General features: G+C 37.2%; 1 protein-coding gene across 1 annotated transcript in view; it reads right to left on the bottom strand.

Moving 5' to 3' along the window:
* The window catches only part of LOC124777773 (cytoplasmic dynein 2 heavy chain 1), an 829,086-nt gene that overhangs the window by 793,148 nt on the left and 13,534 nt on the right, over positions 1-22,404 (bottom strand). The window contains exon 2 of the mRNA XM_047253283.1: positions 8,438-8,567. Within this exon, the coding sequence (XP_047109239.1) occupies positions 8,438-8,567 (130 nt within the window). The remainder of the gene's footprint in view (positions 1-8,437; positions 8,568-22,404) is intronic.

The raw sequence follows: 22,404 nt of genomic DNA, 5'->3' as shown, positions 1-22,404 counted from the left end.
TGTTTCTTAGACACCCATAAAACACTGCAACCCAAAACTTGGAAATTATAACCACATCTGGACTTTCTATCTACTCTTGTCACCTGCCTAATCAGAGTCAACACAACCAATTACAGTATTGGTATAACTTTTATCCCTAGCATATGTCATATTCAGTTTTAGGGTCCCATTAATATAATGCAACGTGTGTTTTAAACTATTCCATAAATTAAAGCTTGTGAATGATGGGCACCTGCTTGAACAGTTACTGCCAAAGCAATATCTGGTCTGGAACCTAGCATGGCATGCATCAATGAATCCATTAATTTTCTACATCTTTTCTCAGTCTCTTCATTTACAAAATTTTCTCTTTTTATTATGCTGTGATCAAAATTTTCCACCATGGAATATGAAACAGAATTACATCGAAACACATCAAAAACTTTTAATACTTTTTCAAGACAGGCAGTTTGACAAATAGTAACAGTACCCTCCCTTAAATTTTGAACAATATTTATTTTCAAATAGTTCCTACTCAGATCTAAATCCATCATTTTAAAATTATCACTTAATAACAGCTTTAAACCACCAGTTTCACTCTAGGAAGTTGAAGCTATCAGCAGACCATCAATGACACAAGTAAGTATGTTTTTTTACTATTTTCTTCCACAAACAATACTTTACCATCCCCAACCAATACCCTGCTCTCCCTCCCTCTCCCTGTCCTCCTTCTTATCCCCACCACCCAGACTGTTTCTCCCATCGTGCACAGTTTCTCACAGTTTGGCCTTGGCAACCAAGGACAGTGGTCATACATATGTGAGTTGCACTTGCGTGTGTGTGTGTGTGTGTGTGTGTGTGTGTTTTGTCAAATTCAGAAGAAAGCCTCCTGGCTGAAAACTTGTGTGTTTGGTAGTCTTTTTGTTGTGCCTGTTGGCAACTCAAGTCTCCGCTATCCGTTGAGTAGCAATCTATCCTTTTCATAATATTGTTATTACTGTTTTTGTCTTTACATACACACAACACTCAAGACCACTTCATACAAATCCTAAGTCAGTTATTACTGTGTGGAATTTAACATTCTAACTTTTGGGTGGGTCCTTTAAACCTTACAGAGCCTTTTTCAGTTTACAAACCTCACCATTCACTTCACTGAAATATCGAGTAGGTAATTTAACATAAACATCTCCAACTCGCTCTCCACAGAGAAAAGCACTACAAACATAGATAAAAGCACTACAAACATCCAGTTGATAGATGGGGAAGTTATTCTCATTACAAAAAAAATGTCTCTCTGAAGTTGATTTTGCTACTGGGCTGTATATTTCTGAATAAGTCACTCTTTATTGGAAACCTTTCGCAACAAGGCAAGCTTTATAAGAAACAACATTACCTCTCTCATCTCTTTTTGACCTAAAAACCCACTTTGTTTCAATAACATGATAATCATATAGCTTACATATTAATCCCATGTAATCCCTTCTTCCAGGGATTGCACCCCTCTTGCTACAGCATCTTTCTAGTTTTCAGCATCACTACAAGACACTGATTCAGTGTAAGTGCTAAGTCATCATTATTCACTGACACCCAACTCATATCCTCTTAGTAATTTGGGCACTGAATATTCCTTCTCAGTCTCCTATTGTGTGTCCTCTCATCCTCATCTTCTACATCTTCCTCTGCATCCTCAAAAAAATCTTCTCTGTTTTTTTGTCTTCACTGATCTCCTGTTCTCTAGGCTGACTTCCATTTTCTTCCAGTACCGCAATCCTTAGAGCTTGACAAACTGACTGAGAAAATCAAGCGATGTTGTTTATCCACCAAACAATCATCACACTTGATACTGATACAGTCATCAACGAAGTCCACTCCAATATGCAACAATAACTCTCTCTAATGTGTAATGCTCAGGTGAAACAATTTTTTATGCCAATCACTCAAGTTTCCAAGATGTTTAGACAAATTTACCACACCACTATCAATGTTGACCAATGAAAAGTTCCTAGTGTCAACCACAGAGTGTGTTTTATCTGCACATGTCAAAGTAGCCATTGACAGTTCTGATGTGTTCAACTTAGGGAAAGCAACATACAATACATTTTATTGACATGTCTAGATAATACATGAACTTCACTTTTACTGTTCAAGAGTTCACATTGTTCCTTGTTTGACACTAAACACTTGCCTTTGTCCAACACAGTTCTTACTGAAAACAGATTGAATTTCAGTTCAGGCACAAAAAGCACTCCATTAAGTACTGTTTTGATCAATTTAACCCTGTTCCAAGCATACAGTTCCACAGTACTGCACCAAATCATATCGCGAAGTTTACCATCACCCAGAACTTTTACAGAGTTTTGCACACTGTCCAGTTCCTTAAACAATTCTCTCTTCTCGCACATACGCTCGCTAGCTCCTCTAACTATGAACCAGTAATCTTCTGAGTGAACTCCTTGACACAGACAGACCATTTACACCCTGAGCCTTTCTACCTTCTTGGCCTTCAGTGCAATCTCACTCTAAATGACCTCTTTTCTTACCATAACTGCAGCTTCCCATTTCTCTCTTCACGTTATTTTTAAATTTCTTCGCAAAATGGCCTTCCATACCACTATCATACCAGGTAATACTTCGTTGCCTGCTTACAATGGCTGAAGCTAGCTCCAGCTGATTGGACTAACTGTTTCCCTCTCCCTCAATGAGCAATCTTGAAGTTAACTCATTAACCGTTTGCTTGTCAAAGGCGACAGTCTCCCTCGCTGAGTGGAAATGTTTATATCTCCCTGGCAATGACATCAACACCTTGTTTATTTTCATTTTCTATGAAAGCGGTTCACCCAATTGCTGCAATTTAATGTTGATTTCTTCTATTTTTGACATAACTGTAACCATCAAGTCATCACAAAATTGGAACAAGAAAAACTTTTGCTGAAGTAAGTGAATGCTCACTGCTGACTCTTTCTACATCTACATCTGTACTCTGCAAACTGCCGTGAAGTGCATGGCAGAGAGTACGTCCAAAATTGTATCAGCTATTGGTGTTTCTTCCCATTCCTTTCAAGTAAGGAGTGTGGGATAAATAACTGTTTGAATGCCTCTGTGTACGAAGTAGGTATTCTAATCTTATCCTCACAATTCCTAAGTAAGCAATATGTAGGAGGTTGTAATATATTCCTAGAGTCATAATTTAAAGCCAGTTCTTGAAACTTTGTCAATAGGCTTTCTCGGGGTAGTTTATGTCTATCTTCAAGAGTCTGCAGTTCAGTTCCTTCAGTATCTCTGTGACTCTCTCCCATGGATCAAGCAAACCTGTGAGCATTCGTGCTGCCCCTCTCTGTGTATGTTCAATGCCCCTGTTAGTGCTACTTGGTACAGGTCCCACATACTTTAGAAGTATTCTACAACCAGTCGCACACGTGATGCTACCAATAAACCAAAGTCTACCACCTGCTTTACCCACAACTGAGACTATGTGATCATCCCATTTCATATCCCTACAAACTGTTACACTCAGATATTTGTATGAGTCAACAAATATTATAGTCATAGCGTACCACATTCTTCATTTTGTGAAGGGCACATTTTACATTTTTGAATACTTAAAACAAGTTGCCAATCTTTGCATCACTTTGAAATCTTATCAAAACCTGACTGAATATTTATGCAGCTTCTTTCAGATAGCACTTTATTATAGATAATTGAATCATCTGCAAAAAAGCTGATTTTACTATTAATTTTGTCTGCAATGTCATTAATATCTAACATGAACAGCAAGGGCACAACATACTGCCCTGGGGCACCCCTGAAGTTACTTCTACACCTATGACTCTCCATCAAAGATAAAATTCTGTGTCCTCAAAGTCCTCATTCCAGTCACAAATTTCAATTGATACCCCATACGAACACACTTTTGAAAATTAGCATAGGTGTGGTACTGAGTCAAATGCTTCTTGGAAATCAAGAAATACTGCATCTATCTATTTCAGCTTTTGGTTTGTTGTCCTGGATTTCAGTTCCTGTCTAATTAGCTATGGATTGGACATTAACTTTGGTGTCACTAACAGCCTTTACACATGACCAGAATTTCTACTGCTGTGTTTAGAAGGTTTCATTCAAAAACAGCCAAGTGCCAGTTTATTCTTACAAAAAGCATGCTATGGATATGCTTGTGCATTTTCTCCTTATTGTGAAGATTTGCATCTTCATCATAAATTCTGTGTGTATTGTTCTCCTCTGCTTGTTTTGGTGCATTTTTTTTCCATCGTATACATTGTCATTCAATATTGAAGTTTGTTCTATCACATAATTGTCCTCAGCTTATATTAGACAGTAGTCTTTCCATATTCTTACCACCATACCTTGTCCACTCTGATAGCTGAGTGGTCAGTGTGACGGATTGCCGTCCTACGGGGCCGGGTTCAATTCCCGGCTGGGTCGTCAATTTTCTCCGCTCAGGGACTGGGTGTTGTGCTTTCTTCATCATGTCATCCCCATCCGGTGGGCAGGTCACCCAATGTGGCATTGAATGTAATAAGACCTGCACCAAGGCAGCCCGACTTGCCCCGAAGGGGCCTCCCAGCCAATGACGCCAAACGTTCATTTCCATTTTTTACCACCATACCTTCATGAGATTTGTATTCATTTCCCTTACCATAATGGTTATCAGTTTATCATGAAATTCAAATAATTATTTTTGTATGTTTTGTATCATGCTTTCATTGTCTTCAACACATGATTTTCTTCTTATTATGTTTTCCAGATATAACATCAATTAGGCAGTTACATCAGCTTCCTTTTCATTCCTTTCTCATATTTCCTTTAGATTTGGTCATGCCCATTACACATACATGAAATATACTTTCTGCCATTAATACATATAAAACTCCTTCAACAATTCATAAACATAAAATACTTTTGCCTCTAGGGTAGCATTTTTTTTTTTTTTTTTAAATCTTAACTATCTTGAAGTCAGTTAATCTTGCTTTCTCTTGTTCTTCAATCTATTAACTGCTTCTTTCTCTTTCCAGAAATTATCTTTTCTGTGAACTTTGTCTTTTAATCTTCTTAAATTATATTATTGTGGTGTGTTTGCCTTAACACATACATTATATTTAATAATAATCGAATAAAATAATCTTCTTAACCGTATATAAAATAATGAACAAAATAATAAATCTTGTAGCTCGTCCTGTGGCTCGAGTCTAATATCGGTGTCCTGTTAGTAAATACTCTTCTCATTCTCTTTTCCTTTATTTTCTCTTCATAAATGGTACATATCTTCTCACTGATAATATTTCTTTATATCTGTGTGGTGGGATAAATCTTTTATCACATCAGAATCAGTCAACAAGTACATAACTTCCTTCATGGGGAATTTGTATTATTCTGTATGGTCCAGTATATAAATACTATCATTTCTTATTTAACTTTTTCTTATCCTATAATCTTGATGGTATTCATATCTTCTGGATCATCCATTTGGAAAAGCATAGCGCCTAGGCCTGTTTCAGAAGCATCAGTGGCAATAAAAAAATCCTGTTCAAGTTTCGGATGATGTAACAACTGGGTGTTAACTAAAACAGCAGGGAACCTCCACACTGGACAGTGTGTCTAAGGCATTCAGCCTAACCGGGTTGCCTTCAAACATACCTCCGATGACTGTCTGCTTGCAGGCATATGCGACACTCACTGGTGAAGAGAACATGATGCCAATCCTGAGCGGTCCATTCAGCACGCTTTTGGGCCCATCCATACTGTGCTGCATGGTGTCGTGGTTGCAAAGATGGACCTCGCCATGGATGTCGGAAGTGAAGTTGCGCATCATGCAGCCTATTGCGCATAGTTTGAATCGTAACATGACATCCTATGGCTGCACGAAAAGCATTATTCAACATGGTGGCATCGCTGTCAGGGTTCCTCTGAGCCATAATCTGTGGGTAGTGGTAATCCACTTCAGTAGTAGCCCTTGGACAAAGTTAGTGAGCCATGTCATCAACAGTTGCTGTCTCTCTGTAACTCCTCTATGTCTGAACATCACTTTGGTTCACCCAGAGATGCCTGGACACTTCCCTTGTTGAGAGCCCTTCCTGGCACAATGGTAACAATGCAGATGTGATTGAACCATGATATTGACCGTCTAGGCATGGTTGAACAAGTAACAATGCGGATGTGATTGAACCATGATATTGACCGTCTAGGCATGGTTGAACTACAGACAACAGGAGCCGTGTACCTCCTTCCTGGTGGAATGACTGGAACTGATCAACTGTCGAACCCCCTCTGCCTAATAGGCTCCTGCATGGTTGTTTTCATCATTGGGAGGGGGGGGGGGGGGGGGGCGTTTGGTGACATCTCTTAACAGTCAAAGGGATTATGTCTGTGATACAATATCCACAGTCAACATCTATCTTCAAGAGTTCTGGGAACCGGGTTGATGCAAGACTGTTTTTAATGTGTGTATAATTACATAATGCATTTAGTGAATTCTGTGTAGATTATGATATATATTTTTACTCCAGTACTGGTATGGCGCAAGCTAAAATCATCGTATATATTTTGTATTTTGAAGGCATCTTCTTTGTTCACCCTCCCCTCCAGAGACTTAATTAAAATATTGAACTTAATGAAGCAGCTGAAAGTAGTTAATAGGAACATGTATACATGGATGAAAGGGCATCACATTAGGAATTATTTAGTAACCTGTAACTTTTAACATTCACCCTCTCCTACAGATTAATGAAACCATAATCTTTTTATACAGGCCATGAAATCAATTACAGAAATCTAGTCTAACTGCTCATAGAACACAAGAAAAGAGCCCACAAGAAAAGAGTCAAAAATTCTTCTTATTGATTATTCAAAAACATATGTCACAGATTTCACAACATATGAGAGTAATCATTTACTTTGAACTATAAGGCAATACTAACTTGTATACGAAATAGGGTTCACTGAAAAATAACAGACATGATACTTTATTGTAAAGATGTTACTACTCAGTGGAAGAGTTTATATGAAGGATGAATTGCTAAAGAATAAATCACAGATTGTAATCTACTCGCTCCAAAGTCCACTTTTCAAAAATTCAGACATCTTGATGCTACAAATATGGGGAAATTTGATGCAAATAAACTATATGGATGACAGTGAACATGTAAATATATCACCATCATGAAAGGATTTAAGTGAGCGAAGGTACTGCTACAACCACCTGGAACATTATCGGTAAGGAATTCAGCATTCATAGACACCACAGTGCTACACAGTCTGCACAAAGTCAATAGTTAATTAGTTTTGCAAAGAATGTAAAGGTTATCTATGGCTGATATTTATACATAAGACAAGATTTTTTATGCAGCAAAAGATGTCCATGATGAATATCTAACAAAATTTTATGTTTTTTCTGAACAAGATTTGTCTCTTCATTTTGTTCCACCTATATTAATCTTGTTAACATTGAGGTTAACTTTTTATCTATGAGGATGGGAGGTGAAAACAAGGAAATTTACTATACAGCATGCTTGAAATTTCCAAATTCCAGCAAACAGGTGCTGTAAAGACCTAACTGTCCTAATTATCTCTATTATTCACTGAAACTGACAGTCTTACACTGCTGTACAAGTAAGCATGGGCATATGTTGGAGTAACAAATTATGACCAAACTGTCACAAAGTCACTGTTTGTTTACTTCATCTTCAAGCATTGTACATGCTATTGATATTAATAGTATGTACAAACTAATTAGTACATAACAGTACATATAATAATAAAGAAAACAGTTAAAACATGTAGATTTGCATGCAAACACACAATGAGTATAAGTTAAAATTTTTGATCTTCTTCTGTACAATCAAAAAGAACCTCTATGGCATAGAAAGACTTCTAAGATGGTGCACGCTTCTGGTAGCAGTGCATTGAACTGTTTTACTCTAAGGTATGTATAATGTTGTCAGTATTGCTTAGTCTTGTAAAAGGTTGGTCAATCTTTTCTTTGTGATATGTATTGTGACAATGAAATGATTGCCTTAATCTGTAGCTCTCATTTTTCTTTTCTGTAAACTAGGCAACTAAGTATAAATATTGATGGGACTGTCATGATACTTAGTTTCTTGAAAAGTGGCCTACAAAATACACTCTCTTTGAAAATAACTGCTACACATCCAACAGCCTTTATCTGCCATATAAAAACTCATTTTGCCTCAGTCACGCTGCCCCAAAGCAGTATGTAGTATGTTGGTTTGTACATCTGCATCTTCTCTGTTTGCACATATGGATGCTTATTAGTGTAGTGAGCTTCAACTGTACTGTAGTGTATTTATTATATTTGAAACATTTTGCATTATCCTGCAAAATAGAATTTTACTGAACTCTGTGCTTTGTCTTCCACAAGCAAGAATAATCACAATTTCCTTAAATTAAAATAACAGAAAAATATTACAACTATAAATATAACACTTACATTCCACATTGTCCACAGCATCATTTTCAACAGATTTACCAATTTTCTGAAGTGTGCATTTTAGCCTATCCTGCAGCTTTGTTATCAAGTCTTGTAAGCTACTGTCTATTTGATTACTGGAGTTTCCTGCCTGAAAATTAAAAATACCATCAGATTACAAAGTACTTTGCAGATGGTTGAATAAATAATTCAGATGGTGCACTTCACTAATTGATTAAGAGTTTCAGATATTTTCTAAAATGGTAACCATGCTCTTAAGTAAGATATTCCCAATGCACATACATAAGACGGTTCTACAAACTTTTCTAATTTCTTAATCCAGAAAACCATATTACTGGCTTTGTGTATAGTCCATTCGGAATAGCAAAATTCAATCTAACTGTTTTCCATTGATTATGTAGTTTTCAAAATCAAGATACGTCTTTGTAACATATGTTTGCAACTAGCCTGTAAAAAGTCTGTGGTCCGAAAATTCACAAGCAACATATACATTATAGAATCTGTGCTAACACTTCTTTGAAAAAAGTGCACTTGAAAGTCTGCATCCAGCATTCATATATATATAACATCATGTAGCAAAGTCTGCCACTAGAAGCCATATGTAGCAACTCATATTATCTTTCAAAACACCTTTTAATTGTTCTGTGAATAACTTCAGTCTTCGAACTTGTTATTTGTGCTATTTTATCAAGATGTGTAATGTACTCCTGTATGTAACAACTAATGACAGTTTTGTGAAGCTATTTAAAGTACATGTTAAGTGTTTTGCCACTGTCATATTGTTTGGTAGTGTCAGGAAACCATGTACTTGTGATGGTCTTCTATGTGAGATCTGAAACTGGACATTGTAGTGTCAACAGTGACAATAAATGTGAAAATCAAGCTACTATTTAAAGTTGTGTTGCGTACATTAGTGATCACTTTTCCATAAAACTGACTTTCAGCATCTAACTGATCTTCCACGGATAAGACACAGAGGAGTAAGCAGAAATAGTAGGTAGGTATGATCCATGTGGTGCCACCATATAAGTACACCTTCCTGTTTTGCACAGCGTTAGGACACAGGAACTTATTAAAATGTAACACAGCAGTGAACTATTTATTCACAATATTGTTAAGATTACCTGAAATTTGAAGCATATGAACAGTGACAATGAACAGCAAAAATATCTTGTGTGCTATAAGTGAAGCAAAACTGTGTTTAGAAGAGTGCACAAAACATTAAGGATAAAGTTAATTATGAATTGCATCAACAGATAATAATGACACCATGTAGAGAGGAATTCAGCCAATCAGGGACAGGGTGATTGATGCCACTTTGTGCAGCAGCCACGGAGGAACACATTATCAGAGCAGAGCCCAGTAGTAAACAAATCAGCTTAGAGCAGAGATATGAATACCATGAGCAAACAATGGTTATTGATGGCAGAAGAAAATGACGAAGACAGTGCATCTGAGGCCAGAGTGGAAGAAAATTCTGTGCTGTGGCTGAGAAAATTAGTTATTCAAAATGGCAGTAGAACTAGGCAAAAGTTACAATATTTAAATGTAACCTTAAAAGTGAACTTAAGAATTTTAGTTCAAAAATGGACCAAATTAACAGTAATCTAAGTAATGTAGATATTAACAACAAAGGAAATTGCTGGATGGGGGCAATACACAAAATAAAGAAAAGGCAAGCACCATCCTATAGCAGAGTGATCCATGGAGCACAGAGACATGTAACAGGAAACGGCATTCATATTAGCTTTTGCACTCTTTCTCTTTTTCTAACATAAGTACAAAGCGCACACAATTAGACAGACACCCAGACACATACTCCCATGGCCATGATGAGACCAATTACTGATACTCTATTGCTGAAAGCAGATGCCTGAGCTGATGGAGGTGGGGAAGTGGTAGAGAATGACATGGAGTGCACTAATCACATTTGGTCAGAAACATGCAGAGTAGGAAGTAAATAGCAGCAATGCCAGCCACAGGTAAGCATGAGTGTTATGCATTACAAAACACAACACAGCTGTGGCAATGTTGGGAGGTGAGCCAGACTGGCAACATGTAGAAACAGTCGACACAGCAAGTACCTAAGCGGAAGAAGTAGAACTTTTTCATGTTGGCAGCTGTTGAAATTTTTAGCAAGGGGTAACGAAGCTCAAGCAAGTGCAGCCCCAAAACATATAAATACCTAGTCATTTTATTCTAAAGACACTTGTGTTAGTATTGAAACTCTACTATCATGTGGCTGGAAGGCTTGGTGCACCATGTGGAATACTGTTCATGAATCAAAATTCAATTCTGTGATGTGGCAATCCACGCTTAAACCTTCGGATCTGGAGCTGTCAGCACATTGGGTCAGCATGGGCCCTGGGAAGCAATTTGCCGGCCATCAACATGGGGCAGTGGATCACTGCCTTTAAGTCAGCTGCCTGCCACCTTCCAGACAGCACTGGCGGCATGAGTCTTGACATTGCACTTGTGGCCATAGTTAGCTGTCACTGGCCTTTTGACTGGTGCTGTAAGGCGTCCTCCTGCACCCCAAATCCACCTGGCACCTTCAGACACAATGAGGGGATAGTGGGAAAGAGACAGGTCTTTGGTCAGATGACACTGCAATCACGCAATAAGATGAACGAAACACAGAAGTAGAGCAAAAATATATAAGGATGATGGAGAGGGATGGAGAGGGAGGGAGAAAACAGGAGAGGGAGGTGCAGATGAAGTGACAAAAAGGGAGGAGACATAAATAAACCTGTTAACCAGCTACCAACTAGTGCTCCTGTGATCACCTAGCATCGCCTTGGCCTTGAAATGCTCAACCACATCTTCCACCAGGGCTTTGCTACCTCTCTTCAAGCTCTGAGTTGAGCAGTATCCTACCCACAATCTTACCCACATCACTGAAAGGAGTGTTCCACCAACCACCCAACCTACACCATAGCCTTGTCCACCCCTATTCCATTCCTACTTTCGAATCTACACCCCATGGGTCATTCCTCAGGGTTGGCTCAGGTGCAAGACCTGTCCATACTCACCCACCATCTCCTACCACACTCCAGTTACAGGCATTTCCTACCCAATAAAAGTCAGGGCTATGCGTAAAAACAACCTTGTTACTATGCTGCAATCACTGCACAGCATTGTTTTTCGATATTTTTGAACACACAGGTAAAAAAATTCTGGCAATAAAACTATGCCAGCAATTTCAAAGGCAATGTATTTAATTTTCTTTCTACTGATACTATACTGATCAAGAAATCAAGCACACTGCACAAGGTACTCACAGTGGGCATGGGGAATTATATATTCTTCGTTGCGGTGGAGGCGTGGGGACAAAGAAGGGGTCAGCGGTTGCACAGGTGTGCATTTTTGCTCTCCTCAATCAGCTGTCCGTTTGCACCAGCAAGTACAGACATAATTATTGTGACTTTGCCCATCAATCTGAGTGAGCATAAAATGAAGAAGTTTATCAAAAGATCTGCACATTTCTCCACATCTGGTATAAGTGGCAGGAGTGGAATCAAATCATAATTGAAAAAAAAGGACTTTATGATGACATTTAGTTGAAGTATGGTTTTACTGTCATGAATAATTAACCTTCATATGTAATTTGCAGTGACATACTGTTACGTGAGAGTATGAAACCATCAAAACTTATGTGTCACCTCTCAACTTAAAAGGAAGCTGGTAAGTCATTGGACTTACTCGAAACGAAACTGAAAACTCTTAATCAGCAGCAAACTATTATGATTCAGGTAATAAAATACTATTGTTATTTGTAGATTAAAATAATATTACATAATTCATTTGATTTTATGAGGCAGTCACAGTTTTACCTTCTGATTTAAATGCTGTGTTTAAAGAGGCAATAAAAGTTGTGAACTCAATTGGTATTGAAATCTCCATTGTTTAGAATCATTTGTGAAGACATGGGTTCACTCCATCAAAATATCCTTTATCACACAGAAAATTAGATGCTTTTCTAGAGGAGAAGTATTGACATGAGTCCTGGAACTAAAAGCTGAATTGTTAATGTGCTTATAAGGTTATACACCTGGATACGCAAATTTTTTTCTGGTTATGTTCAGCTATTAAAATTAGCTTTCCTTGCTGATTTTTTTAACCACCTAAATATATTAAACAAGCGCCTCCATGTGAGAGAAGAAAGTAATATAATGACCAAGGATAAAACTGAAGGATTCTTTGCAAAACTTCGTTTGAGGTGAACGTCTTTACAAAAGATGATATTTGAGTCTTCCCTTTGTGTTCAGAAGATTGTTGGAGAAATTGCAGTGGACCAGTCAGTGATAGTAAGTTTTCACTTTCCTTGCATAATCTGAAAGACAAACTATTAAGTTACTTTCCAAAACTGAACTCTGAAGCTGACAATGGAAACCGATACTAAATCCCTTTTTGGACATGTCAGTACAACCAGTTGATCTGAACATGAGAATGAAAGAAACACATACAATTTGCTGCTGATGTCATGCTTAAAGTAGAATTTAATTCACAAAAGATTGACCTCTTCCTGATGAAGATAAAAGAAGAATATCCACAGCTGACAAGGGAAGCTTTGAAATTATTAGTACTATTTGCCTGTCTATGTGAATTAGTGTTCACTTCAATGGTGAATATAAAAAACTAAGAAGAAGGCTGTAATTAGTAAGTGATTTGGTTATTTCAAAAATAAAATCATGATTTGATAAATAAACAGCCACAGCCTTCTCAATGAAATTGTTGTGTTTGTATTGTAATGTATCTGGCTCCGTGGCATCTATGACAGATGTCACTGTCACCCTATGTATAAAAACTGTTAAAAACAACAAAATCCTGATAAGTGGAAAGTATTATTTTAAACAATATGAATGAGAGGCATTAATCATCAAATTACAGTTGTGCCAATAAAGTGCTGTGCACTTGCGAATAATCAATGAACTGTACCATTACTGTTAATGACTTTACTCTTCATGGTATGTCTTATGCTTCGCAAGAAATAAATGAAAATTAGATAACAGAAAATGCTGAGGAATTAATAGTATAATGTTTACATCAGTATTATTATTACAATGAGCACAGTCAAACTTTGTTTAACAAGCACCATCTATACAGAGCATTTCGCATAACAAGCAAATAAAGACACAATGCTTAATGAACAATGTTTCACACAACGAGTCTGTTCAGTGCCTTTGGTAACCGTCTTAAAAACCACCTTCTGACCTAGACAGACCTCTTCAGCTGCTATAATTGCACAATAAGTTACTTGCTGTTCTATGACCTTCTGCTCTGTATGTTAGAATCTCCAACAAATGACAAAGGTACTAACAACACAGTATTCAGCTGTACTGTTGGCAACAATCTTCATGCTGCAACTGTTGCCTCCTGTATCTCTTCCCTGGTCTGCTTGACGATTTTTAAATTTTCTGTGACGATGTTGCAAGCTCTCTCAGCTTTCAAGACCCATGTTAATTAATGGTCTTGAAATATATACGTATGATTTCCATTTTAGATCTGTCATCGTTAACAAACATAAATTGAACAAAGCCGCCCATTAACCAACGCATAGAGATGTGTTTCGTTCACCAGCTGTCTTGCACACTTAGCACTCACTTTGAACTGTTGGCAAAAAATGATATGGTATTTTATCAATTGTTTTAGTGTTTCTTTCTTTTTTGGAATGGAATGCATTATCCTATTTTTATGTGTATTCCAACAGAAAAATATGTTTTGGATGATGAGCGTTTCGCATTGTAGGTAAGACTCAAAAGCACATTATTCTCATTAAGCAAGGTCCCATGGTATAGTCAATTTGTAAAGAAGTAAATAATTTTTCAACTTTCTCAAAGGCTTTTATTGGATCTTGTGACCAGTTCCAGAAAATAGTTTTCACAGTGTATTTATTATATAATAATTGATGTTCTGTTCAATTGAGAATTACTGTTAAACAACAAATTATGTAATTTTAATAAAAAACTAATTTCACTTTTCTTGGATCTATCTACTTAAATTATGGAACCCCTAGAATTCAGACGTGCATTGGGATGGTTGTTTCATACACTTTAATCCAGTTTTAAAAAATGTAACATTTATTTTTGATTAATTGTGAGAGAATTTATAACAAATTATTGTACTAGTTTTTAGAAGATATTTTTCAACTCTTTTGCAATGCACTTGTGGAAACTCCACAACAATAAACAGTATCGCTAGCAATTGATTGATTGTTAGACATGTGCATGGGATCTATGAAAGACAGTTTGATTAATGGCTTCAAGCAGTGCAGATGTACCTCTGTTGTACCTGCCTTGTGACATAAATTGAGCACTCATCTAAATATGTGATGTGTTACTATATATGCTACAGCCTACCTATAGCGGAGCACAAAACACTACTAAAATAATTGATTCACTTCACGGCAATCATAATTAATAACGTAAAAGAAATGCACCAGACAACAAGTGATGATGATTTTGTGTGAATCTCAATCATGCTACAGAGCTGTGAAAATGAAAACAGCGTGAAGACCCAGTGTGTCAATTACAATCTGAGTGAGCTCAAGCGTCCTACATCAGCTTGGTAGAAATTGCTGTACTCTGTGCCTTCTCTCCCTGCTGCCAATCCTAACAATCTATCGTTTGGTGCAAAGCACATTTACTGAACTGCATTCTAGTAGCCATCGTATGAAGTCTTTCGTATGTGTGTGTGTGTGTGTGTGTGTGTGTGTGTGTGTGTGTGTGTGTTTGTGTGTGTGTGTGTGTGGCACGCGCGCGCATGCACGCGTGTGTGTGTGTTTTGTTGCAGCCATTTTATATCACATCTAAAGTGAGCATCTTTGAATGAACTTTCATGAGTTGTTCTAGTACCCAGTGATATCTTTACCACAGCAGATGACTGGCACAAAGTTCACAGCACTGCACAAACCACTGCTCCCACACCACGGTTCCACCTGGAAGTTAATGTTGTCCTTCCCTCTCCCCACAAATCTCTCTACGGTGAACTTGTGAGTGCAGTATACTGAGGACTTTGTGACTCTTACCGCCCTAGTTCCTTACTGCAGATGTCAGAAGAGTTCGATAGACATCGTATCACTTCTCACCGCTACAAGTTTTTAAATATTCGGAGCATTCAACAAGTTTAAACTATTTCATATTCATTACTAGAAATAAGTGCCTCATCTGAATGTTAGCAAGTTCATGATGTGCTGTCATGAAACCTTGTCACATTCCTTCCATAGCACATGGTCGTCACAAAACATGTTTCCTTCTGCAAACACGACTCCCCAAGCACAACTATGTTACTCCACTGGGGGTCACGACCCACAGATTGAAAAACACAGTTGTACAGCATTCTGTGTGTGAATGACAAGTAATCAACTGTCTACTTGCATGAAAGCCCACTGCCAAACTGTAGCAAACTGCAAACTTGGCCATCCAATTGCCAGACATGCTGCACAACACAACAGGAATAACTTCTACTACTGCTCCCCTATGCAGGCCATCTGGATCCTCCCTTACAGCATAAGTTTCTCTGAACTTTGCATTTGGGAACTGTTTCTCCAGCATATACCATGCTCTCACAATCCCCCTGGTGTAAGCCATTGCTAACCTCTTCCCACTGTCTCACCTTACCTTTTCCCCTCTCCCTTCTGTCCACACCACTCCTTCTCCATACTGGACAAGCACTGCTTTCCCGCAACCCTCCCCCCCTCTCCCAAGTGGGCATTCTCTCTCTCTCTCTCTCTCTCTCTCTCTCTCTCTCTCTCCCCTCTTCATTCCCCCCGCCTTCTTACCTGCTCTCTTTCCCTCTCCCGTTGTCCCCTCCCTGTCCCTCCTCCCACCCTCCAACCCCTCTCTATCTCTCTCCTCCCTTTTTTTTTACCCCTCTCCATTCTCTCTTCCCTCCCTTTCCCTCTTTTCATCTCCTTTTTCCCCCTTCCCTCTCCCCACATCTCTACCTCTTTCTGTTCTGTCTACTGTATTCCTTTCACCTTATTGTGCAGCCACAGTCATCGGTCCACATACCTGCCTCTTTCCCATTATCTCCTCCTCATCTCCATCAGCTCAGGCAACTGATTTCAATAATCAAGTATCAATAATCAGTGTCACTGTGGCTACTCCTGAGCATGCGTTTGGCTGTCTGTAAGGTTGTATGTGTATACATTTGCTCAAAGAAAGAAGCAAGAGCTCGAAAGCCAGTGTGGATACTGTTTCCTGGTACATGTCTGTGTGCTCCCTGCAACAGTTCACTACAGGTAGGTTGTTGCCTTTCCTTTATTTTACATATTATTGATACTAAACTAGATTCAGAGCAATATTGTGCAGGGAAGAAAGCTGATGAAACTGGGGAACATTTGGGACATTCACTAGGTACTTGGAGACAGAATCTGTGTATTAGTGGTGATCCAGTGGTGAACAAAGTTGATGAGGTTTTGACAGGTTGGCAAGTTGAAGTGGTTGGCAGAGTCTGTGTGACTGACAATAAAATAAGTTACAACGAATTAGTTAACATTAGCAAATAAGTTTGTAATGAAAAGAGTGCAGCGGGGAAAGTGGTGGGTTGCTACAGTAAACAAAACTGTTGGTCAATGTTCAGTGTTAAATGTGGGTAGAATTTTCAAAACTGACAGTTAAGTAAATGGTTTGGAGATATTAATTTTCAATATAGATGTACAGAAAGTCACTCTTAGTGTGCCTGTAATGTTTAAGGGGCCTGTATTTGTAAAATGTGGAATGTTGAGAGATTTTGTTGAGTGGAGTGCAATTTTTGAGAATGCTGTGAAAAGCAAATGTAGATTTTCTACCAATGCTCAATGCTGCAAAATTAGGGGGGGAGGGGGGGGGGGAGGGGGGTGGATGCACAGAGGGCTGATCTATCTGTGAACCCATAAGCACATAGAAGGTTCACTGAAGTTAAGTCAATTTATTACATGGTGTGTAATACCTCCCCGGCTGGGTAATTCTATTCTTTTCTTCATAGATCACTTTTCTCCTCTAACTAAACTATCCACAGACTGTAGGGAAAAATTATCATCTCCTAGTATCCTCAATAAGTAGGTAAATGAAAATTTTCATGAGTAACTTAATTCCTACTATGTTGTCATACATAAGAGCAGAAGCCATATCTGATAAATTTTGTGAAAAACATCTTGTTTGGTTTTGAGTGTAGCAATGATTAAACTTAACAAAACAACAAATATATTTCACCAAAAATTTATGTAAAAATTTGACAGAAGAAAACAAAATGATACTAATATTGAAAAACTGTAAGTATGGTACTTGGTATAAATTTTTACAGCAGCAGGAAGAAAAGATCTTTAAAATATTTAATTCAGTGGTATTTGTGCAAATATGTAAAACTGACAAAGCATTTTTTTTCAGTTTAAGGAAAAAATTAGTTATTAATTTACAAGAGGTTATCTTTTCAGTAAAAGTGTGCCATTTTATAGCCCTTCTGGCCAAGGTATAGAGTGTTGAATTAACAGAAAGTAATGTTGCCTATACTTAAGTTAAACGAGAACAAAATTTGTCATTAAGTAGCTCTTCAGGCTTGAGAAATAAGAAATATGTTGGTTAGAAGGAATTAAATCATGAATTACTTATTGTCCTGTCTATTACAATAGGAAGGTAAAGTTCTGTTAGTAACATTGTTTGTTGTTGTTGAGTGTCATTCAGTAGAGTCATTTTTGTGAATGTGCAAAGCAGTATTTTGATATTTAATTTATGAGGTAACAAAGAGGTAATGAAATAATAAGGAGGTACAAGGAACAACAACGTATTATGTAATCCAGTAGTATATGGCAATGAAATGATGATAAGAAAGTAATGAGGTGTAAAGTAATGATGAAAGGTTTGAAACACCTGAGTGATAAAAGGTGTTATGTGGCACAGTGATGTTTATATAATTGTTAGAACCCATGTCTTTGTAGTAGTTTGTTCTACAGCTGCACTTCAGTTAACTGGTTTGTAAGTGAAAAGAATTTAATTGAATAAGAGACAGAATTAACTGATGAAGTATTATGTATGTGAAATAAATATGAAATTGCTACAGTAAAACAGCTACCAAAGTTTGTGGAAAACAGTGGTGGAAAAGGTGTAATGATCCACAAGGGGTGCACTGTGAGTTCAATATGGAAAGAACTGAGAATGAAGTCTTTCAAAATCGCACTGTTGTATAAAACATTACTGGACTTCTTGCCATGTCAATTATGGATAATACCTCAAACCTTGGACAATTACCTCCATCATCTTTTTCAGAAACAACTGACTGTCAAAACTGATGCTGTGATGGCCTTGTATAGCCCATAGCCCATAGACAGCTTCTGTTTGGTCAGTAACTGCGTAATGCTGTTGCAGATGGTGTCAATGTCTGCACTGGTGGTGCCACTGCTCCTGTATTAGAGTACATATTGCTACAAATGACGAATGGAAAAACTAGTAGAAGCCGACTTCGGGGAAGAGCAGTTTGGATTCCGTAGAAATATTGGAACACGTGAGGCAATACTGATCCTACGACTTGTCTTAGAAGCTAGATTAAGGAAAGGCAAACATACTTTTCTAGCATTTGTAGACTTAGAGAAAGCTTTTGACAATGTTGACTAGAATACTCTCTTTCAAATTATGAAGGTGGCAGGGGTAAAATACAGGGAGCGAAGGGCTATTTACAATTTGTACAGAAACCAGATGGCAGTTATAAGAGTCGAGGGACATGAAAGGGAAGCAGCGGTTGGGAAAGGAGTGAGACAGGGTTGTAGCCTGTCCCCGATGTTATTCAATCTGTATATTGAGCAAGCAGTAAAGGAAATAAAAGAAAAATTTGGAGTAGGTATTAAAATCCATGGAGAAGAAATAAAAACTTTGAGGTTTGCCGATGACATTGTAATTCTGTCAGAGACAGCAAAGGACTTGGAAGAGCAGCTGAACGGAATGGATAGTGTCTTGAAAGGAGGATATAAGATGAACATCAACAAAAGCAAAATGAGGATAATGGAATGTAGTCGAATTAAGTTGGGTGATGCTGAGGGAATTAGATTAGGAAATGAGACACTTAAAGTAGTAAAGGAGTTTTGTTATTTGGGGAGAAAAATAACTGATGATGGTCGAAGTAGAGAGGATATATGATGTAGACTGGCAATGGCAAGGAAAGCGTTTCTGAAGAAGAGAAATTTGTTAACATCGAGTATAGATTTAAGTGCCAGGAAGTCGTTTCTGAAAGTATTTGTATGGAGTGTAGCCACGTATGGAAGTGAAACATGGACGATAAATAGTTTGGACAAGAAGAGAACAGAAGCTTTTGAAATGTGGTGCTACAGAAGAATGCTGAAGATTAGGTGGGTAGATCACATAACTAATGAGGAGGTATTGAATATGATTGGGGAGAAGAGAAATTTGTGGCACAGCTTGATTAGAAGAAGGGATCGGTTGGTATGACATGTTCTGAGGCATCAAGGGATCACCAATTTAGTATTGGAGGGCAGCGTGGAGGGTAAAAATCGTAGAAGGAGACCAAGAGATGAATACACTGGACAGATTCAGAAGGATATAGGTTGCAGTAGTTACTGGGAGATGAAGAAGCTTGCACAGGATAGAGTAGCATGGAGAGCTGCATCAAACCAGTCTCAGGACTGAAGACCACAACAACAACATTGCTACTAATATCTCTGCCTCCTCTCTGCATCAAGAGCTCATTTTCACACAACATTAAGATTATATCTGCTGTCACAGTTGAAGTTCTTCTTGCACATTTTTATTTCTACAGCCTCTTTAACTACATACAGTATTTTATGTTTGTTTGTGAGGTGGTACTCAGAAACTGCAGATTGCTCCACTTCTCAATTTTTAATATGCCACTGATGTTCTGCATAGAAGCTGGAAACAGAGTAGACTGAATGATGGATATAATTGCTTCCACACTCAGAATGAATGTTACAAATCCTTTATATAATTTTAGCAGTGCATGAAAGCAATGTTTACGCTACTATGGGAGCAGCTGAGCCAACAGTGCAGATACTGACAACACCTGCAACAGTATTATGTATTCACTGAGCAATCAGAAGCCATCTGTGGGCAATAGAAGGCCACCACAGCAGCAGTTTTAACATTCAATTGTTCTGACAAACGCAGTGGAGGTAATTGTCAAACACTCAAGGTTTTACCCTGATGTGATGCAGATAGAAGTCCAAGAGCATTTTGTGAAAAGAGCTATTTATATTTTTTTCCATTACTACTATAGCAAACCAAGATTTACGTCAAGTGCCTGAGTCAATCGAAGATTGCATTTCCACCTTCTTTTCAGTAATGTTTATTCCAATTTTTGGCTATAAAGTATCAGATTTCTGTTTCCCTCACAAAATTAAGCAATACACTGTGACATTTACAAAGTTTTATACCTTTCCAAATTTTTTCATTATGCAATAACATTTTTGTATGTTTCTGCATGACAATGTTGTGCCATGAACATTAGCTATTCTACAGACTTCAAATTCACAATAACCTAGATTCAAAATGTATGTTTCTATGTAAAACGTAATCAGATTTTTAAAATTTTTCTTTCTCCACATCATTCGTAGTCAGTGCTGCTTGGACCTGACTACTTTCCAAATTTAATTTATGTAATGTCAAACAAAAATTTATTGTGCATCAAACTAAGAGCCATCATTATATTCCAAAAACACACTTAACTTCTTCATAAACAACTTATGTTGATGCAAATGCACAAAATATACAAACCTATACAAGTGGTATATTTTTAAATTCTTAAATTTATTTTCATAACAAAATAAAATAACTTCTTCTATTGTTTTATTTCTCAGACTTTTGTATCCACAAAACCATGTATGTTCTTACTTGGATATTAAATGTTTGTAAACTCAGATATTATGATAATTTCTAATTGTACCAAAAACCTTCGTGAACATTCTGGAAAAATATAATTACATATAAAAATGGAATGCGCACCGAATCAGTTAGTCAGTCTGTGATCACATTGCATTCCGTCATCAACCTGTTATCTATACTGTGCATAGAGAATGCCTTTTGTTTGGAAAAGTGTTATGTAAATTGCTCTCGTGTGTATAAAAAAGGTATTAGAAGTTTTACCATTACAACTAGCTAGATAAAAATGTGAAATGAATGAGGATAAATAGTGATCAAGTAATTCCTTTTGTGTATCTGTCTTTTTTTGTAAAATCATTTAATCTTTCTGTGATGCTTTGCTTAAGTGTTTGATTTTGCTCCTTAAGATTATCAAATTTTTCATTTTGTTTCAACAAAATAAACAACACTCTGGACAAAAATCATCTTCCAATAAAATGACCAACAGTACAATTTTACAGCGAAAAAATGAGTATAAATCATATGAATATAATATTCATCCAATTTTGTTACTGAATGTGCTCACTTTCTGTTTTATTTATTCGTATTTATTTGCAATATAAAAAACTGCTTCAACCTTTGGTAATGTTAGAAAGTGGGCCCATTTCATTACCGTAACTTTTGAAATTTTGTGGATTATTATGTAACTTAGAATTTTGAGTATTTGTTATAACGTAGAGCAATGACCACTCTCAGTTTCAAATTGTTATCTATTATTGTACATTGAAGTTACGTGAAAATTTTTTAACTGATTTGTAATGCATTTTAAGATGTCTGTAACTAGTTGCTGTCCACTGGATTACATAGTCAGCTACTTGGCAATATCTGCCTATATAGCCCATGTGGGGGTGATGTGACATAGCAAGGTGAAATCTCCCCCTTTGTTATGTTTCTGCACCTATTACAATTTTTTTCTGATTTTTGGTCTATTTTCAATACTGTTACCTACACAATATGTGACACTTACATAAATATTTCACATTGTTAACTGAGCTCACATGTAAAATTTATTATCCAGATTATTATTTTGACTGTGCTGATTCTATTAGTGACCACAGTTTTCATGAGGGCTTTATTAATTAAAAAATACTACTAATTAAAACATAT

This window comes from Schistocerca piceifrons, chromosome 2 (genome assembly GCF_021461385.2).
Source record: "Schistocerca piceifrons isolate TAMUIC-IGC-003096 chromosome 2, iqSchPice1.1, whole genome shotgun sequence".
Taxonomy (NCBI): Eukaryota; Metazoa; Arthropoda; class Insecta; order Orthoptera; family Acrididae; genus Schistocerca; species Schistocerca piceifrons.
The sequence above is the reverse complement of the archived record's forward strand: the minus strand, read 5'-3'. Positions and strand labels throughout refer to the sequence as shown.